This window comes from Amblyraja radiata, chromosome 9 (assembly GCF_010909765.2).
Source record: "Amblyraja radiata isolate CabotCenter1 chromosome 9, sAmbRad1.1.pri, whole genome shotgun sequence".
Taxonomy (NCBI): domain Eukaryota; kingdom Metazoa; phylum Chordata; class Chondrichthyes; order Rajiformes; family Rajidae; genus Amblyraja; species Amblyraja radiata.
Window position 1 is genome coordinate 32,013,273 of NC_045964.1, and position 18,769 is coordinate 32,032,041.

General features: G+C 46.8%; 2 protein-coding genes across 10 annotated transcripts in view; one reads left to right on the forward strand and one right to left on the reverse strand.

The window, feature by feature from the left end:
• Nucleotides 1–3,215, reverse strand: part of strn3 (striatin 3) — a 139,175-nt gene extending 135,960 nt beyond the window's left edge. For 3 of the 4 annotated variants that reach the window (XM_033026995.1, XM_033026993.1, XM_033026994.1), the window contains exon 1: nt 2,752–3,175. In XM_033026995.1, the coding sequence (XP_032882886.1) occupies nt 2,752–3,024 (273 nt within the window). In that variant the 5' untranslated portion in view covers nt 3,025–3,175. Of the gene's footprint in view, nt 1–2,751 lie in introns of all 4 variants that reach the window. The other variant, XM_033026992.1, reaches the window with a different exon arrangement.
• ap4s1 (adaptor related protein complex 4 subunit sigma 1) lies at nt 1,753–18,672 on the forward strand. 6 transcript variants are annotated; one of them, XM_033026999.1, is made up of 6 exons: nt 1,753–1,850; nt 13,202–13,383; nt 14,208–14,294; nt 16,004–16,072; nt 17,275–17,286; nt 18,361–18,672. In XM_033026999.1, the coding sequence occupies exons 2-6, from the start codon at nt 13,210–13,212 to the stop codon at nt 18,487–18,489; spliced, it is 471 nt and encodes a 156-aa protein (XP_032882890.1). In that variant the 5' UTR covers nt 1,753–1,850; nt 13,202–13,209; the 3' UTR covers nt 18,490–18,672. The 6 variants fall into 6 exon arrangements, with proteins under 6 accessions (XP_032882890.1, XP_032882892.1, XP_032882887.1 ...); XM_033026996.1 differs by lacking the exon at nt 1,753–1,850 and adding an exon at nt 2,577–2,645; XM_033026998.1 differs by lacking the exon at nt 1,753–1,850 and adding an exon at nt 3,415–3,607.
• Nucleotides 18,673–18,769: the final 97 nt, after the last annotated feature.

Genomic DNA, 18,769 nt, shown 5'->3' on the forward strand with positions numbered 1-18,769 from the left:
GTGACTGAGCCGCCAGCCCAAGAATCCATTCGGCCCACAATGTCCATACTAGCCCTCTGGAAACCAGTCCGTTCAGCCCACAACACCCATACTAGCGCTCCAGAAAGCCCCCCCCCCCCCCTCTCTCCGGCCACCAATATTGGAATCGGTGGAGAGGAGGAATATTGCATTGGGGGACCAGCCCTCCCCAAAACGGTAAAATTTTAACATATTCTTGTAGAGTTTTATCCGGTGGAGTCCAAAATCGTCTTACCTGAAAAATTCGAGCTTGAGTTATTTATGAAAATTTTCACAAATGTTTGAAAATAAACTAGATGGGCACGTCGCACTGGCTCTGCTCGCGCTATATTCCACGGGCTGTGAGTGATGTAACCCTCCGACCCCTCTACCCTACCCCCCCGGGCTCTGGATTGAAGCTGCTGAAGTCCTTTGGTAGACGCGTGCCCCGCTGCTCACTCCCTTCCTCCTCACTCCTCCTCCTCTCTTCCCCCCCCCCCCCCCCCCCCCCCCCGTACTCGGGCCCTGAAGCTTGAATGAAGTCCTTAGGTTGACGCACGGCCCGCTGCCCGCACCCCGCTCCCTTCTCTTCCCTTCCCCTCTTTCCCCCACTCCCCGAGGGAACGGGACCCAACAGGTCCCCCTTGGTCTAGTGACTATTAAAAGTCTGATCGTGTGTGTGTATGTGTGTGATCACATCTGCTCCGAAAAACAACGCCCTTACGGTAAAATATTTACATAATCTTTCCCCTCTCACCCCCCCTCGACCCGGGCACCCTCTCCACGGGCCTCCCCTTCCCCCCCCATCTCTCCCCCTTGGCCCGGACCGGGCCTCCCCCACCCCACCCTCTCTCTCCCCCTCGGCTCGTCCTCTCCCGCAGCTCGGGCCTCCAACCTCTCTCTCTTCCCCCCCCCCCCCCCTCGGCTCGGGCCTCCACTCTCGAACCTCCCCCCCCCCCCCCCCCCCCCTCCCTTCCACCCCCTCTCTCTCTCTCTGTATCTGCTCCTCTCTCTAGACGCGCCTGCGAGTTGGATGTCAAGTGTCAATGGATAGGGCAGGGATCGGGTAAAAGGAGCAAATAAATAATATTAATATAATATCAAGGAGGGTGTGTGTGTGGGGGGTAGTTAGTGTGTGTGTGTGTGTGTGTATGGGGTGGTTGCTGCTGTCCCCCCCCCCCCCCCCCCCCCCCCCCCCCCCCAAGGCACATGTTGCCATTCAGCCAAGATGACACGTTAATATTTTTTAAACTGTAGAGTAAATTTATGGGAATATGTGGGGGGAAATAATTCAATATCAATGCCATTCTATGTTTTTATTTCCACAAAAGAGAATGTAATCATGCAATACAAAATGCTTGAAATATACATAAGAGTATAGAAATTCATTATCTTTAACGAAGGATACCAAATCACTGGACTATGAAGGGGGTCTTAAATGTAACAACGACTAAAAATGTCTCCATAAAGTGAACTGATTTTTAAGTAATAAGCAATCATAGAATTTCCCTGCTAATAAAAATAATCCATTGGTCCCCAAGTTTTCTGCTTATAGTTACAGATGCCATGCGCTTTTCTGGGCATAATGGGATTTCTAATTATGCCGAGTCACATTATACATGACGTATGCTCAATGTCTAAAGCATTGGTTTAAAATATACGTGTGAAAATTTACAAACCAATCACATCCTAAGCATGACTAAAATTTGAAGAGAATTCCTTCCCAATGTTTACTTTGCCGATGCTCAACACGTCATTGCATTGCACGTTGTGTATGGAACGATAAGGTATGATTTCAAGCAATAGTTAGTTCACGTCTCGTTCACAAACAGAAGGTGGAGTTGCATTTAAACGTAAGTGACACAAAGTACAATAAAGGCAGCAAATTACTGAACTATAAAATCAAACTTTATCTTGGGTGTTACACCACGTTTACTTTAAAATATATTTTACTAGTACTTATTATCCACAACAAATGCAGGTTGAAAATTAAATCGCAGATTAATACAACAAGATAGGCTGTTCTCAAGCCGAACGTACACAATAGAACGTTATTTCACTTCTAATGCTCTAATCAATTCAAACTTACAAGAGCACGTCTGAAGCACTTTAAGGGAAACGTTTTTTTGTGTCTAGGTTGGTTAGCTTTGGGCAAGTGACACAACGCGAGTCATCCCCGACATCAAGTGTTCCTGAAATACTGCGCGAGCAATGACCAAACAACCCCAAATTGTAAGGAACTGCAGATACTGGTCCAGTCTGAAGAAGGGTCTCGACACGAAACATCACCTGTTCATTTTCTCCAGAGATGCTGCCTGACCCGCCGAGTTACTCCAGCACTGTGTCTCCCCACATTGTTTAAAAACAGATAGCCTGAGCTCATGGAAACCCCTTGTGATCTGATGGAGGGGACGTGCAAAGTGGGCACAGGTTCAAGCGGTGAGTGGGATGGATGGTTGGTGGACTGGAGGTGTGTGAGTGAAGGGGTGGATAGAGGGATTGAGACAAGCACACAAACACAGACAGAGAGACACGCACACAGACAGAGAGAGACACACACACGCAAATTGTCCCAAGCTTTAGTCAGCAGGCTGGCGCCATATTGGAAACCAAAATGGCGGCGACGGCGAGAAGGCTTCCACATTTGGGTAAATACCAGCTACTGCTCCGACCCCTATCCCATCCCTTCCCCCCGGCCAGCCCGTGGCCTTTGGCTGACTGAGGTCGGCCCACGCCTGCCCTGTTCATCCCTACCTGCAGCTCGGCTCTCTCCACCTCCCAATGCGCTCGCTCCATCTCGAAGCGGGCCCACTCGTGCTGGATGTAGTGTAGGATGCCGGGGATGGTGTAGTGGGGCCGCTGCAGCTCCTCTTGCTGGCCCATCGCCTGCTGGTGCAGCGGCTGTTGCTGCTGCCACACTCCGCCGCCGTTGTTGTTGTTGTTAACGCCGTTCCCGTTGTTTCCCGGGCCCAGCAAAGCGCCACCGGGACTAGTATGCGAGGACATTCCCACAGAGTGTTCATCCATGTTTATTATTGTTATTAATGAATAAGGTTATTATTATAACTGTATATCAGGAGGGGAGGGAGGAGGAGCAGAGCCCGACGACGAGCTTCAGCGCCGCCAGCGAGCCGCCATGGACATTCTTTCTGCAGAATATGGCGGCGCGCTGCATTGTGGGACGAGTGCGCGCTCCCGGCGGTGCGCGGGTTCACGCCGCGGGTGCGAGCGAGCGCGCGCCCGGGGGTCGTCGTGGGGCACGCGCTCCGATCCCGCGGGGAATGGGAAGGGGCGGGGTCACGTGGGTCAGGGGAGAGGCGCGCTCGTTCACGACCTGGGATTTCGCCAAAGAGAGAGAGAGAGAGAGCGCGAGCAGCAGCAGCGGCGGCGGGAGGAGGAGGAACGGCATCTGTCTGTAGAAGGGTCTCGACCCCAAACGTCACATATTCCTTCTCTCCAGAGATGCTGCCTGAGTTGCTCCAGCACTCTATGTCTATCTCTGGAGAACACAGATAGGCGATCTTTCGGGGTCAGGACCGCTCTTCTGGCGGTTGAAGGGATGATAAGTAGTTTTCAGTTCGTCAGGCTGTTCGCTTTGGAGTTCCATCAGGTAATTTGATAATTGTCAAAGAAAGGAGGTAGTGAAACAGACATACATCACGGAAACAGGCCCTACTGCCGAATTTACCCATGCTGACCACGATTAATTATCTCCGCTAATCCCACCTGCCCGCGTTTGACTAGTATGTTAAACCTTTCCTATCGATGTACCTGTCCAAATGGCTTTAAAATGTTGTCATAGTTCCTGCATAAAATAATGGGTCATTAAATTAGTCAAGGTGAAACACATAGCTAGGGTAGAGGATTGTTAAACGACAGTAAATTGAGTTACGAGTTGACACTAAAGGACGCAAAGTGCTGGACCAACAGGGCAGCATTCGTTAACCTTTTGGGTCGGGATCCTTCCAAAAAAAACGGCTAAATGGGATTAATTTAAAAAACGTGAAAGTTGGTTCAAGTACTAAAATACTGCCCACTTCAAGCTATGGTTCTATGTCGCTGATGTGGGACTACATTGCATACTGCAGGAACAAGGAACTGCAGATGCTGGTTTACGGAAAAAAAGAAAAAGTGCTGGGGTAACTCAGCGGGTCAGGCAACATCTCTGGAGAACATAGATAGGTCAAGTTTCGGGTTGGGATTTCTTCAGACTACATATCCATGTTCTCCAGGGATGTTGCTTGACCCCCTGAGTGACTCCAGCATTTTGTGTCCTTTATTTTTGTAAACCAGCATCTGCGGTTCCTTATTTTTACAGCACAAAATGTAGTCCTTCAATCAGAGACCAAGAACCCGAAACGTTGCCTATCCATGTTCTACAGAGATGCTGGCATACGATACGCCATACATTGATACAATCAGTTCAAACTTATGCGATAGATAGAGTAAAGGGGAAGATATAGAGAACAGAATATAGTTCTCAGCATTGTAGCTCTGTAGACAAAGTCCATTGTCCGTGAATCAAACAGTACCCTAGCTCATGGATGGAACATTCAGAAGCCTGATAACGGACGGGAAGAAGCTGTTCCTGAGTCTGGTGGTACATGCCTTCAAGCTTCTGTACCTTCTGTTGGAAGGAAGCAGGAAGAAGAAAGAATGGCCAGGGTGGGGCTAGTCTTTGATCATATTGGATGCTGTAAAACAGAAAGGGATTGAGAGATATTTCTAATAGAATTTAGCTTTTAAACACCCACGATCCAAGTAGGTTGGTCGGTGGGGGCGCTGCGTGTCGGCTGCCCTGCCAGCAGCATGTTTGTTAATTCGACTTTTTTTGGTGTGTCTAATGTTAGTTTAGGTGTCTCTTGGTGTGTCTTGTATGGGGGGTGGGGGTGGGATGGCTTTTGGTCGCCTCCTCGACGGAGAGGCGACTTTTTCCATGTCGCCTCCCTCTTGACCTAACAGCATGGATTGGAGCAGCCTTTCCCGGAGTCGGGCCCGGAGCATCAGCAGCAGGCACAGCATGGACTTTTCCATCGCGGAGCGTGCAAACCCTTGCTGGTGGTCGCCAGAAAGGAGTGCTCCGATCACTGGCCTGGTGACTTTTGCATCATGGGGCTGTGGTCTGCGGAGCCTCTAGCCGCAGGCGTGGCGTGGACTTACCATCCGGAGTCTGAGATCCCTTGCCGGGGATCGCCAGAGAAGAGCACCAAGCACCGGATTACGGCCTATAACATTCTCAGGTAGGAAAGTGCCGATTCGGGTGCTCCAGGCCGAAGAGTGTGTTTGATCGTCCCGACGTCGGAGTTTTGATCATCCTGACGAGAGGGCCTGAACATCGGGCCGTCCGTACTGGCGACTACGGAGGGTTTATGGCCCCGACCACGGGTGAACAAAGGAGGAGGACTGGCTGAGCTTTGTTGCCTTCCACCACAGTGAAGAATGCTGTGGTGGATGTTTGTGTTAAATCTTATTATGTATTGTGTGTTCTTTTTAAGTGTATCGCAGCTGGCAAATTCATATCACTGCACCTTTGGGTGCATATGATGAATAAAATTGACTTTGACTTTAGCTAGTAGCTGAAAGAATAACCACTCGTATTTCGATCATCAGAAGGCAAGTTTGCAGGATATATCTATCTTGGCCAGTTGCAGGAGTGTGTAATCTAAATGTTACTGTGCACAAGTGGGAAAGGAGAGAGGACTGGAAATAACCACTATCCTTTGATCACTATCCAATGATCGTGGCCATTTTGAGGAAGGAGCATGGTAGTGTATTATTGAAAGCAAGAACATAGAATCTGTAGCAAAAAAACAAACTGCTGGAGGAACTCAGAGGGACAGCAGCATAATTGGAGGGAAATTGACAGTTGTTTGTTTGGTTCGAGCCCTTTAAATGGACTGGATAGTCTGGCAGAACAGTGATAGAGTTGCCTTGGTCCTTACTGAAAGGTCAAGTGTTCAGATACCTCCGCACATGCTGCCATCAATTTGCTTTAGTTTTGCTGGCAATCTCTGACAAGAGTCAAGAGTGTTTTATTGTCATACTAGACCAAGTGGGACCCGTTGTGCCCCGTCCCCTAACGCAATAATCCACCACTCACCCGTTCCCCCAACGCAACCCGTTTCCACCACTCACCTGTTCCCCCAAGGCAATAATCCACCACTCACCCATTCCCCCAACGCAATAATCCACCACACACCCAGAGCCCCCACAGGAGGCCTGGTCCCCCAACACAACCCGTTCCCCAACGTAAGATTCCACCACTCACCCGTTGGGTCTCTGTCACACGGGAGGCCTGGCCCCCCAACGCAACCCGTTTCCCAACATAAGATTCCACCACTCACCCGTTCCCCCAACACAACCCGTTCCCCTAATGCAATATTCCACCACTCACTCAGAGCCCCCAACTGTGCAGGTCATTTTAAACTTTTAAAAAAATGCAATTGCACTATGATTTAATGTGATGTCGGTGCCACCGACAAGGCTTTGTTTGTTATCCAAATCTAATCATTAAACTTTGCTTTGCTGACAGATTATTTCCCTGAAGGACATTTGCCGTGAAGGACTCGGTGTTCTGGGATAGAAACATTGTAGCCGAAGGGCATTGTGACGTCATAACTGCCTAACTGCCAGTGCAGATTTGAAGAAATCCAACTTTTAAATGTCACTTTAAAACTTTTAAATCTCCCCTCTACGTCCCACTCCTTACAACAGAGATCAGCAGCAGAGATCGCATTGTGATGTCATTTTCGGTTTTTGAAATCTTCACGGCAGCTTGTGTAAATGAGATCCCATTGTGATTGGACGAATGTGAAATGCCATTGTGACATCATCACTGGAAGCTGCTAGAAAAGTCTCCCACTCACAGGCAGTTATTATTTTCAAAGTTGGCTTTTTAAAAACTAAATATCAATAACTTGTGAATTATTACATAAAATGTAAAGAAACATGATACGACCACGGGGAAAAGCTGAGTAAGATTCTGCAAAAACAATTGCGCTATTGTGTAGTTTTGGCGTAGTTCCTTGATCTTACAGACAGACAAACAAGACAACACTTTTAATGGTATACTAGACCAAGTGGGACCCATTGGGTCCCATCCCCTCAATGCGCGTTTGCAGGGGGGAGGGGGGGGGGGCAGCCTGCGGCGTCACACACAATAACCACACACACACACACACTCACTAACCCCCCCCCCCCCCCTTGTTATATTATTATTCCTTCGCTCCTTTTCCCCCATCCCCTGCCCAATCCACTCCTGCATAGCCCCCAACTGCGCAGGCACGGCTAGAGGGGGGGGGGGGTAGATAGGGAAGGGGAGGGGTAGATAGGGAAGGGGAGGGAATGGAGGGGGAGGGATGTGGAGAGGGGGGGCGCGTGGCGTCACAGGGGAGGGCTGGTCTCCGAACGCAATACTCCACCACTCACCCATAGGTCCCAATGCTCACCACTCCCTAGAGAGGGAGGGGGTAGAGAGGCAGTGGGGGTAGAGAGTGAGCGGGGCAGAGAGGGAGAGGGAGGGAGTGGTAGAGGGGTTGAGAGGGAGGGGTAGGGGGCTAGAGAGGGAGGGGTGGGGGGGGAGCGCGGCGTCAGAGGGGAGGGCTGGTCCCCAAACACAATCACCTATAGGTTCCAATACTCATCACTCCCTAGAGAGGGAGTGAGGGAGATGTGGTAGAGAGGAAGGGGGAGAGAGAGGGCGCAGAGAGAGAATGGGGGCAGAGAGCAGAGAGATGGCTGAGAGAGAGGGAAAAGAGGGGGGGGGAGAGGACAGAGAGAGAGAGAAAGATGGCAGAGAGAGCTCAGAGAGAGAGAGAGGGGCAGAGAGGGAGAGGCAGAGAGAGAGAGAGCAAGCAGAGAGATGGCAGAGAAAGAGAGCGGAGAAGAGAGGGCAGAGAGAGAGGGAGAGACGACAGAGAGAGAGGCAGAGAGAGAGGGGGCACTGCATGGTCTCCAGTCCAGGCCCCGACTTCATCGCCGGGCTCGTCCCTGATCCCGGCTCATCCTTGGTTCCATCGGCGGCTTCTGTTTCGGCGCCAGTCTCGGCCCCATCCCAAGCCCCGAGCTTGAAAATGTCATTGGAGAACTTGAATGCCCCTCCCGCGCAGAGTGTTCTGGTCTGACGTCAGTCGGATTTATTGTTGTGTATTGAGCGTTTGAGTGCCCCTCCCGCGCGGAGTGTGCTGTTGTGCCTAGCGAGTTGATTGTGACGTCAGTCGGCATTTTTTTCCTTCAAAATTAGAACTTTGAAAACCTTAATATTTTGAATCTGTTTTTAAAAGGTTAGTTACTTTTTAAATATAGATTGAAATGCGACAGGAAAATATGTATCCGGTTGGCGTAAAGAATGTGAGTAGCATGTGTGAAAATGGGAAGGCTGTGCCCTAGCGTTTAGGAGAAGGCACAAATTAAAGAGATTAAAACAGAGCCAACACAACCTGGCTCACACAGACATTTAGAATGTTAAGAACAAAGGGAAAAGTTTTAGTATAATAGAGATATAGATAGATGTCCCAGATAGAACAATGAAATTCTTCCTTGTAGCAGCACAACAGAATGTGATCATAGTACTCAGTAAACAATATAATAAAAGAGAATTTAAAAAAATTCACCATACCGTGCCCCCCATGTCCATGTCCATGTCCATCAGCGGAAGGACCCTAGACTGTGGTCCTCCCCCACCGAGCCTTGGCGTTGGCTGCACCGAGCTTCAGTGCGTCCCTCAGCACGTACTCCTGCAGTCTGCAGCGGGCCAATCGGCAACATTCCCTGACGGACATCTCGCTCCGCTGGGTGGTGAACAACGCTCGGGCAGACCAAAGAGCGTCTTTCACCGAGTTGATGACCCTCCAGCAGCACTCGATGTCAGTCTCTGAATGTGTCCCTGGGAACAGTCCGTAAATCACAGAGTCCTCTGTGACGGAGCTGTTTGGGATAAAGAGTTCCAGGGACCCTTTCATACTTCTCCAGACTCTTTTTGCAAATCCACACTCTGCAAAGAGGTGGGCAACCGTCTCCTCTCCATAGCAGCCGTCCCGAGGGCAGCGTGCGCTGGTAGTGAGGTTCCGACGGTGCAGGAAGGATCTGACTGGGAGGGCTCCCCTCACCGCCAGCCAAGCCAGGTCTTGGTGCTTGTTGGTGAGTTCTGGCGATGAGGCATTTTGCCAGACAAGCTGGGCAGTCTGCTCTGGGAACCATGCCACCGGATCCATCGAGTCCTTTCCCTGCAGTGCCTGCAGGACATTCCCTGCTGACCACTGCCCAATGGACATGTGGTCAAAGGTGTTGGTCCGAAAGAACCTTTCCACAGACGACAGATGGGGCGGCAATGTCCAGCTGACTTGCACATCGCATGGCATCTGTGTCAGGCCCATCCTTCGCAACACCAGGGACAGGTAGAACCTCAGCAGGTAGTGACACTTGGTGCCTACGTGCCTTGGCTCTACACTCCGCCTGATGCAGCCACACACGAAGGTGGCCATCAGGGTGAGGGCGACGTTGGGCACGCATTTACCCCTGTTGTCTGCTGACTTGTACATTGTGGCCCGTCGCACCCGGTCTATCATGGACCCCCAGATGAACTGGAAGATGGCCCGGGTGATCCCTGTGGCGTAGGAGGGAGGGACAGGCCACACTTGCGCCAAGTACAGCAGCCCCGAGAGCACCTCACACCTGATGACCAATTTTTTTCCGGTTATGGAGAGGGAACGTTGCCTCCACAGCTCCAGCTTCTTCCCCACCTTGGCTATCCGCTCCAACCAATTCTTGTTACACGCCTCAGCCCCCCCGAACCAGATCCCCAGCACCTTCAAAAAGTCAGGCTTGATGGTGAAGGGGACGGAAGATCGGTCGGGCCAGTTGCCAAAGAGCATAGCCTCGCTCTTCCTGCGGTTCACCCTGGCTCCCGTGGCCGACTCAAAACTGGTTGCAGATACTAATCAATCTGCGGAACGCTCCTGGATCCAAGCAGAAGACGGCGACATTGTCCATGTACAGGGAGGTTTTGACTTGAGTGCCCCCACTGCCTGACAATGTCACTCCTCTTATGCTCGCATCCTTCCTGATGGACTCGGCAAAAGGTTCAATACAGCAGACAAACAAGACAGGAGAGAGAGGGCAACCCTGCCCGACTACAGACCTTACAGGGTAACTGTCTGATTCCCACCCATTGATTTGGACTGCACTACGGATATTGGTGTAGAGCAGTTTGATCCAATTTCGGATTCCCTCCCCAAAACCCATTTTGGAGAGCACGTCCCTCACGTACGTGTACGTGTATATCCTGTCGAAGGCCTTCTCCTGGTCCAAGCTGACTTAGCAGGCATCCACCCGTCTCTCCTGCACGGAGGCAATGGTATCTCTCAGCAGCGCTAGGCTGTCTCACATTTTCCTGCCAGGTACAGCACAGGTTTGGTCCGGGTGGATCACCCGTCCCAGAGCAGACTTGACCCGGTTGGCGATGGCCTGAGACAGGATCTTGTAATCTATATTCAACAATGTTATGGGTCTCCAATTCCTTATATCCTTCATCTTCCCCTTCTGCTTGTAGAATAGGGTAATGCTGCCCTTCCTCATGGAGTCTGACATGCTGCCGGCTAGAAGCATGTCGTTATATACTTCCAGCAGGTCCGGGCCCACCCAGTCCCACAGAGCCCAATACAACTCGGCCGGTAAGCCATCGCTTCCGGGAGTTTTACTCGAGTCAAAGGAACGGATGGAGCCAGTCAGCTCCTCTAGGGTCAGTGGTTGGTCCAGACTCTCCCGCTTGCTGTCCTCCAAGACCTCTGTGATAGAGGACAGGAAGTTCTGGGAGGCGGTGCTGTCTGTGGCCTTTTTGTCATACAAATCTGTGTGAAAGGATTTGCAGATCCTCAGCATGTCCGTCTGCGAGGATGCTACCACATGGCGGACCCTGGATTGGAAGATGATGAGAAGAAAGCCATTATCTCTAATGCAGGGATACCAGGACAGGCTACAAAGTACCAAAGCTACTCTCACTGGCAAACCTTTCACTCATAGTGAGTGTAGCACAATAGAACACAATTGAATAACCAGTTTAGTGATGAGACAGGAGTCGGGTGAGGGTTGGGTGGTGGATAGCACATCTTATCTAATTTATACGATTACCCCATTGGTGTGTTCTAGTTTAAATGTTTCAAAGTAGCAAATCACATTACATTTATTTCAGTTTGCTTGAGGGTGATTACATTTTGCTTTGAACTGTGAATGGGGTTTCCTGTCATGTGAACTAGTGATAACAAGGTATTTATAGTATCGGCAGAATTAAACTGGAATGCAGCTGTGAAATTACTGGCATGGAAGTCACTGTATCCATTAACCCCATTCAGGCCTGCCTGAAGCAGCTGTTTGATCTTACCCTTTCAGTTAGTTGCTGCGAGGTAAACCAAAAGACGGTTCATTATGAATGTAGTTCTCATTATATTTTTGAGTCTGAAGGATCCTGACCCAAAACGTCACCTATCCACGTTATCCAGAGATGCTGCCTGATTCGCTGAGTTACTCTTGCACTTTGTGTCCTTTTTTGTAAACCGGTATCTGCAGATTCTTGTATGCTCTTAACAGCTACAAGCATCAGGTTCTTGAACCGGCCTACACACCCCCAAAAAAAAACCCTCACAAGTATCCACCATTCACTTGCCAGGCTTTCTCCTCCAACCCCCTCCTCCACAATCAGTCTACACAGAGTCCCAAGCTGAAACATGACCTATCCATGTTCTCCAAGGATGCCGCCTGACCGCTGAGTTACTCCAGCACTTTGTCTTCCCCAGTGTCTTACTCTTCTTATAACGTGATTATTAAAGTTATTTGCAACACTTACAGGCGCCTGTGTACAGCCAACTTATACAATGCGACACCGCTGCACTGAATAGTATTGAGAGTTACTCTTTATTATTTTGTTCTTGAAAAGTAATCAGATTGCTCTGCAGCACAGGTTCCAGTAATTTAAAAGCGTATGAGGTCATATTTCTCTTTTGGAGGATACATTACAGAGCATGTTTCCACTTCCCAGCAATGGCATTTTCTGCCCTCGCTGATCTTCATTGGTTTCTTGTGATGAAGAAAACAGATAAACCCGCTTCTTGGTCATTCCTATCACTTCATTTTACAATAAGAGGCACATGAGACAGTGCTTTCAAATTCTGTACTCTTGTAGATTGCTGGCCTAGCATTGTGCTGAAAATCTGTAGGAGGATCGAATCGAATCTGATTCTGATTCTTCCATGGTGTTCTCAACTGCTGCTCCATCACATTTTTATGTTGCACCAACATTAAATAATCATTTCTTTAAGTTCCAAAAAGTTACTTTTAACCTCACAATAGCAGTTATTTCAATTGGAAATTAAGTATATTGGTGTTGTTGACAACCTACAGTGCAAAACAGAACAAATTGAATCTGATAGACACATGGTATAATTTTACATTGGCCACTGATTAGTTAATGAATCAAATTTTCCATATTTATAGTCCATATCAGTAAGAGTTCTAGTGTGAAAGTTATTGTAAATGATTTCAGCTTTTTAGCAATAAACTTAAAAACGATAGTACATTTATTTAACCATTCCTGTTTTAACTACACTGGGGCAGCACGGTGGTGCAACGGTAGAGTTGCTACTAATGCCCCAGTCCCACTTAGGAAACCTGAATGGAAACCTCTGGAGACTTTGCGCCCCACCCAAGGTTTCTGTGCGGTTCCTGGAGGTTTTTGTCAGTCTCCCTACCTGCTTCCACTACCTGCAACCACCTGCAACCTCCGGGAACCGCACGGAAACCTTGGGTGGGGCGCAAAGTCTCCAGAGGTTTCCGTTCAGGTTTCCTAAGTGGGACAGGGGCATTAACCAGAGACCCGGGTTCGACCTTGACTGCGGGTGCTATGGAGTCTGTACAGAGTTTTACGTTCTCTCTGACCGCGTGGGTTTCTCCGGGTGCTCTGGTTGCCTCCCACACTCCAAAGACATACAGGTTTGTCGATTAATTAGCTTCAGTAAAATTGTAAATTGTCCCTAATGTGAGGACAGTGTTAGTGTACGGGTGAACACTGTCCTCAAGCTCGTTGGGCCGAAGGGCCAGTTTCTGTGCTGTAACTCTAAGGTCGAAAGAATATCTGATTTATTAACAAGGCACAGTTGTTCAGAATTCCAAAGATAAATGTAATGATTGCTATATTTTACTGGTTTATTTTCAGAAACATAAATGGACAAAATTTGTCTTTCTGAAGAGATTTACAAAATGATTAAATTCTTCCTTTTGATGAACAAGCAAGGGCAAATAAGACTCTGTCGATATTATGAGCCTATGGAAATCCAGAAAAGGACATTGTTAGAGTCTGATGTCATTAAAAAATGCCTATCACGTACAAAGGACCAGGTAAAAATGTAACACTTTTGATAAGTTACTAAATCTATTCAGGATTCGGAAATAAATCTTTCTTAAAAATGTAATTGCTTATTTCAGAACCAATTTGACTTGTTTAGAAACAAGGAATTGCTGATGCTAGTTTACCAAGGAAAGACACAGAGTACTGGAGTAACTCAGCACGTCAGGCAGATTAGACACAAAATACTGGAATAGCTCAGCGGGACAGGCAGCATCTCTGGAGAGAAGGAATGGGTGACGTTTCGGGTCTAGAACTTCTTCAGGGCATGGATAGATGTTTCGGATCAGGACCATTATTAAGACTGATATGTCAGAAGAAGAATCCCAACCTGAAAAGTCACCTATCCATGTTCTCCAGGGATGCTGCCTGACCTGCTGAGTTACTCCAGCACTTTGCGTCTTGTCTTCTTGTTTACTTCAGCTACAGTAAGGTAGGATTTTGTTGTTAGAGCAAGTTTCAACAGCCAGATGTACCATATCGGGTTTGTGGAGTAGAAGTGGGTGGGAGCCACCTTGTAAAGGACTATGTAGAAAAAATTTGGAGTAGGAAAAGAATAAAATCTTCTTTAAATAAATAAGAATCATCAATGGAAGAAACTTACATTTGAGTGGATCACCCTGCTACTTCCGGATAGAGAAGTCCACATTACCATCCAGTTGTTGAGGTTAGGATATAATGTGTGACTCTAATTAACTGAAGATGGTAAGCAAAATAAATTAATATTTTTAAATTTGAAAAAATATTTGGATTTAGACATCAATATAACAAATTAAGGTCATGAAACTAATGAGGATGCTTTCTGTCTTTGTTCCAGTGTTCCTTTGTTGAATACAAGGATTTTAAACTAGTTTATCGACAATATGCTGCACTCTTCGTTGTAATTGGGATTGATGATGCCGAGGTAAACAGTGCTTACCATTCACATTGAATCAATATCAGCTGAACTTCTGTAATTACACAGTGCTCTATTTTAGTCTGAGTATGTATTCTATTACTTGTTTCTGCAGAAAACTCATCATATCAAATCAACAGCTTTTCTTTCCAGTGGCAAAATCTTTTAGTTTTTAGTTTAGTTTATTGTACTAAGGTACTAAGGTACAATGTAAAGCTTTTTGTCTGTGTTATCCAGTCAGCGGAAAGACTACATGATTACAATCAAGCCATCCACAGTGTACAGATACAGGTGCAAGATAAAGTCCAGTAGAGTCCGATTAAAGAAAATCCAAGGGTCTCCAATAAGATAGATGAGTGCTCAGGACTGCTTGAGTCGTTGACAGAATGGTTCAGTTGTCTGATAACAGCTGGGAAGAAACAGTCCCTGAATCTGGAGGTGTGCATTTTCACACCTGTATGGCTCTTGCCTGATGGGAGAGGGGAGAAGAGGGAGTGTCCTGGGTGAGATTCCTCCTTGATTATTCTGGTGGCCTTGCCGAGGCACCGTGAAGTGTCGATGGAGTCAATGGAAGGGAGCTTGGTTTGTGTGATGGTCTGGGCTGCGTCCGCAATTCTCTGTAATTTCTTGCAGTCTTGGACGGAGCTGTTAACAAACTGTGCTACGATGCATCCTGATAAAATGTTGTTTACAGCGCATCTGTAGAAGTTAGTTTACTTCTCTTTGTTCTGATAGTGATGAACCGTTTTCCCATTGGAGTGTTCCCTCCATTCACAATACTTTGATAATCCTTTATAAATAAGACCATAAGACATAGGAACAGAATTGGGCCATTCTGCCCATTGAGTCTACTCCGCCATTCGACCATGTCTGATCTATTTTTCCTTCTCAACCCCATTCCCCTGCCTTCTTCCCATAACCTTTGACGTCCTTACTAATCAAGCTCCTATCAACCTCCGCTTTAAAAATACCCAATGATGGCCTCCACAACAGTCTGTGGCAATGGATTCCACAGATTCACCACCCTCTGGCTAAGGAAATTCCTCATCTCCATTCTAAATGAACGCCCTTTTATTCTGAGGCTGTGTCCTCTGGTCCTAGACTTGCCCTCTACTGGAAATATCCTCCACATTATATCTTCTAGGCCTATCTCTATTTAATAAAGACAGAGATTTCTGAAGATTCTCTCTGGAGAGAATGCTTCAGATTCGAAAACCTCAGCTTGTGGGCCTTCACCAGAATTGTTCAAAATTCCAACGAAAGGTCATCGACCCAAGCATTAACCGTGTTTCATTCTCCACAGGACACTGTCTGATCTACTGAACGTTTCCAGCAATTGTTCTCTTCTTGTTTATCATTTACAATAATGGAAGTGTATGTTCTTTTACTTTTCAATCTTTATTCAGGAGTTTTTGTTTTCCATCCTAACTTTAGTGCAACAACCCCCTTCTTCAGACCTTCCTGCAATTGCTGTTCCCACGTGACATAAACTAGTTTATCGACAATATGCTGCACTCTTCGTTGTATCCAATTTATTGATAACATTGAAAGGGAAGTAATGGTTAACTAAAAAATGACAAAATGCTGGAGTAATTCATCTCTGAGTAACTTCTCTGGTGAAATATTGCCTGACCTGCTGAGTTCCTCCAACACTTTGTGTCTTTTTCTGTAAACCAGCATCTGCAATTCCTTGTTTTTAATCTGTTTCTGATTTTCAGAATGAACTGGCAGTGTATGAACTGATACATAATTTTATTGAAGTTTTGGACAAATACTTCAGCAGAGTGGTGAGTTATTAAAGAATATTAACAATAAGTGAGAGAAATATATACTGTTTGGACAGTTAAATGTATTCCATAATGTAGCAGCACAACACATGAAAAGAAAAGGAAGAGACACTAATACCATTGGGCTGGGTCATATGCATAATACCAATAAAACAATAGTACCTATAATCTTAATAAGGAATTAAACTGGCATTTAGTGGGAAAAATAACTGAAAGCAGTAAGTATTGAAATTCTCGTGCCAGCTAGATTAACTAGGTTAAAGATCAAACTACTGGAGGAACTCAGCGGGTCATGCAGCATCTGCAGAAGATAATGCACAGATGACATCTGAGGCCTTCTTCAGACCTCCCATCAGTCTGAACCAAAAAGTTGGTATCCATTTTTTTCCCCACACATGCTGCCTGATGCTCAAGAGTTCCTCCAGCAGGTTGGGTTTTTTTTTTGCACCAGATTACAGCATCTGCATTCTCTTTTGTCTCTAGATTAACTACTCTTCATTCTCTTACTTTGGGTTAATTATTCATTTAATGTATCTATTCCCCTCATGATTTTATACACCTCCATAAATCACTCCTCATGCTCTTGTGCTCCAGTCCCAGCCTGCCCAACCCTTCCCCACAGCTCAGGCCCTCAAGTCCTGGCAATATCTTCTTAAATCTTCTCGCACTCTTTCCACCATAACAACATCTTTCCTATTAGGGTGACCAAAACTGAACACAATATTCCAAATGTGGCCTCACCAACGTCTTGCACAACTATAACATAACATCACAACTTCGATACTAAGTACCCTGACTGATGAAGGCCAACGTACTGAAGGCCTTCTTGACCAACCTATCTACCTGTAATGCCACTTTCAAGGAACTATGTACCTGCACGCATAGTCCTCTCTACTCTAAAACACTCCCCAGAGCTCTGATCCTTTTGGCTCTGGAACTGATTCCCATATGCTTGTAAATGATGCATTTGTCTCTCCTACATTCATGATTCTCTCTATAAATAGTAGCTGTTTTTAAGAAGTTAAACTTTTAATGCAATGAGTTAGTCTTGGTGATATGACAGTAGTACAGAGAGCTACTACATAATGCAGTTTCTGCACAGCTCAGGATTCTCCACTTTAAACAGGAGGTTTGTTGAAATACAAGAAAAGAGAAAAATCCTTGATTTCTTTTCTAATTCTGTTTCTGTATTTGTTTTCCAGTGTGAGTTGGATGTATCCTTTTGCTAAAAGTTAAGTGTAGTGGACTTCCTCTCAGATTAAGTGTTTTATTGTTTACCTACCCATGGTAAATACAGTAAAACCTCGTTTCAACACACCTTTTTATAATGGATATCGTTGAGAGCGGACAGACAGGCCAACATCACCACGGCTTCCATCGCCTCCCTGGCCGTTTAAAGCTTCCAACACCACCCCCAGCTCGCAAGGTGCACCAGCGAGCCCTTTTTCACTCACAGCATGGTCTGGTTGACGTGGCTGTTGTTGCGGCATACCTTGTAGCTCCTGGAGACGTCCTTTTCTTCAGGCCGCTACTACTGACAGGATGTGCTCAGTCACAGTGGGGCTCCCTCCTCTCTCACCAGCTCCACCGTGGAAGATGTCGACCACTATGGGGGGGGGGGGGGGGGGAGGAAGAAGAGGACACGGCAGTGGAGTGGAGTGGAGACCAGACAAAGCAATGGCCGATAGGAAGAAGCGGCAGCTGGTGAGAGGAAGGGAGCCCCATGGTGACCGAGCACGTCCTGTCAGTGGCAGCGGCCTGAAGAAAGAGCTGTCGGCCAGAGGCTACAATGTGAGCCACAACAACAGCCGTGATAACCATGCAATACTGGTGAAGAAGGCTCACAGGACATTGGCGCCTAGTTTTAAGGTGAAAATGCCTCCTTAACGTGTTCTCCAGAGATGCTGCTTGAACCACTGAGTTACTCCAGCACTGTGTCCTTTTGTGTATTAACCATCATCTGCAGTTCATTGTTTCTACTACGTACAATCATAATGCCTTACTCGGTTATAACAGATAATCGGCAATAATGGACACCATCTCACAGACAGCAACCGGAGTCAGGATCGAGCCCAGGTCCCTGTACGGTAACGCAGGAACTCTACCACTGTGACACCACGCTGCCCCACTGTTAAATAGTAATAGGACTCCAAAAACAATCCGCACTTCAAAGGCTTCTTTAAAGGGTTACTATTGTAATATCAACTTGCTATTGTTGGAAATTGTATTGTGTTCTGACATTTTCTCAAACAGGATTGTCACTCTCCTTAACATCTGCATTTATTCAGATTATGTTTAATTTAGATAAAGTCCATGTCATCTTGGACGAAATGATCTTGAATGGACGTATTGCAGAGACCAACAAAAGCAGAATTCTTGCCCCACTTCTTGCACTTGACAAAATGACTGGAAGTTAAAATAAAAAAAACAATTGCCCAAAGCCAGCACCATCTGAATGTTCTTACCAAATGCTGCATAATAGATTGCTACCGAGGTTCTGACTTTTATCACAATGAACACGCTTCCTTGGCTTTCTGTGAAAACGAGCATTGGAAACACAGCATGATAGTTATCTATATAAACAAGCTGTATTAATGTAACATTGATCAAGTACTTTTTTTCATAAGGTGCAAACATTACTGCTAAAGTTGTTAATTGTTGTCCTGAGGAAGTAGTGCTGAGCCACAAGTGATAAAG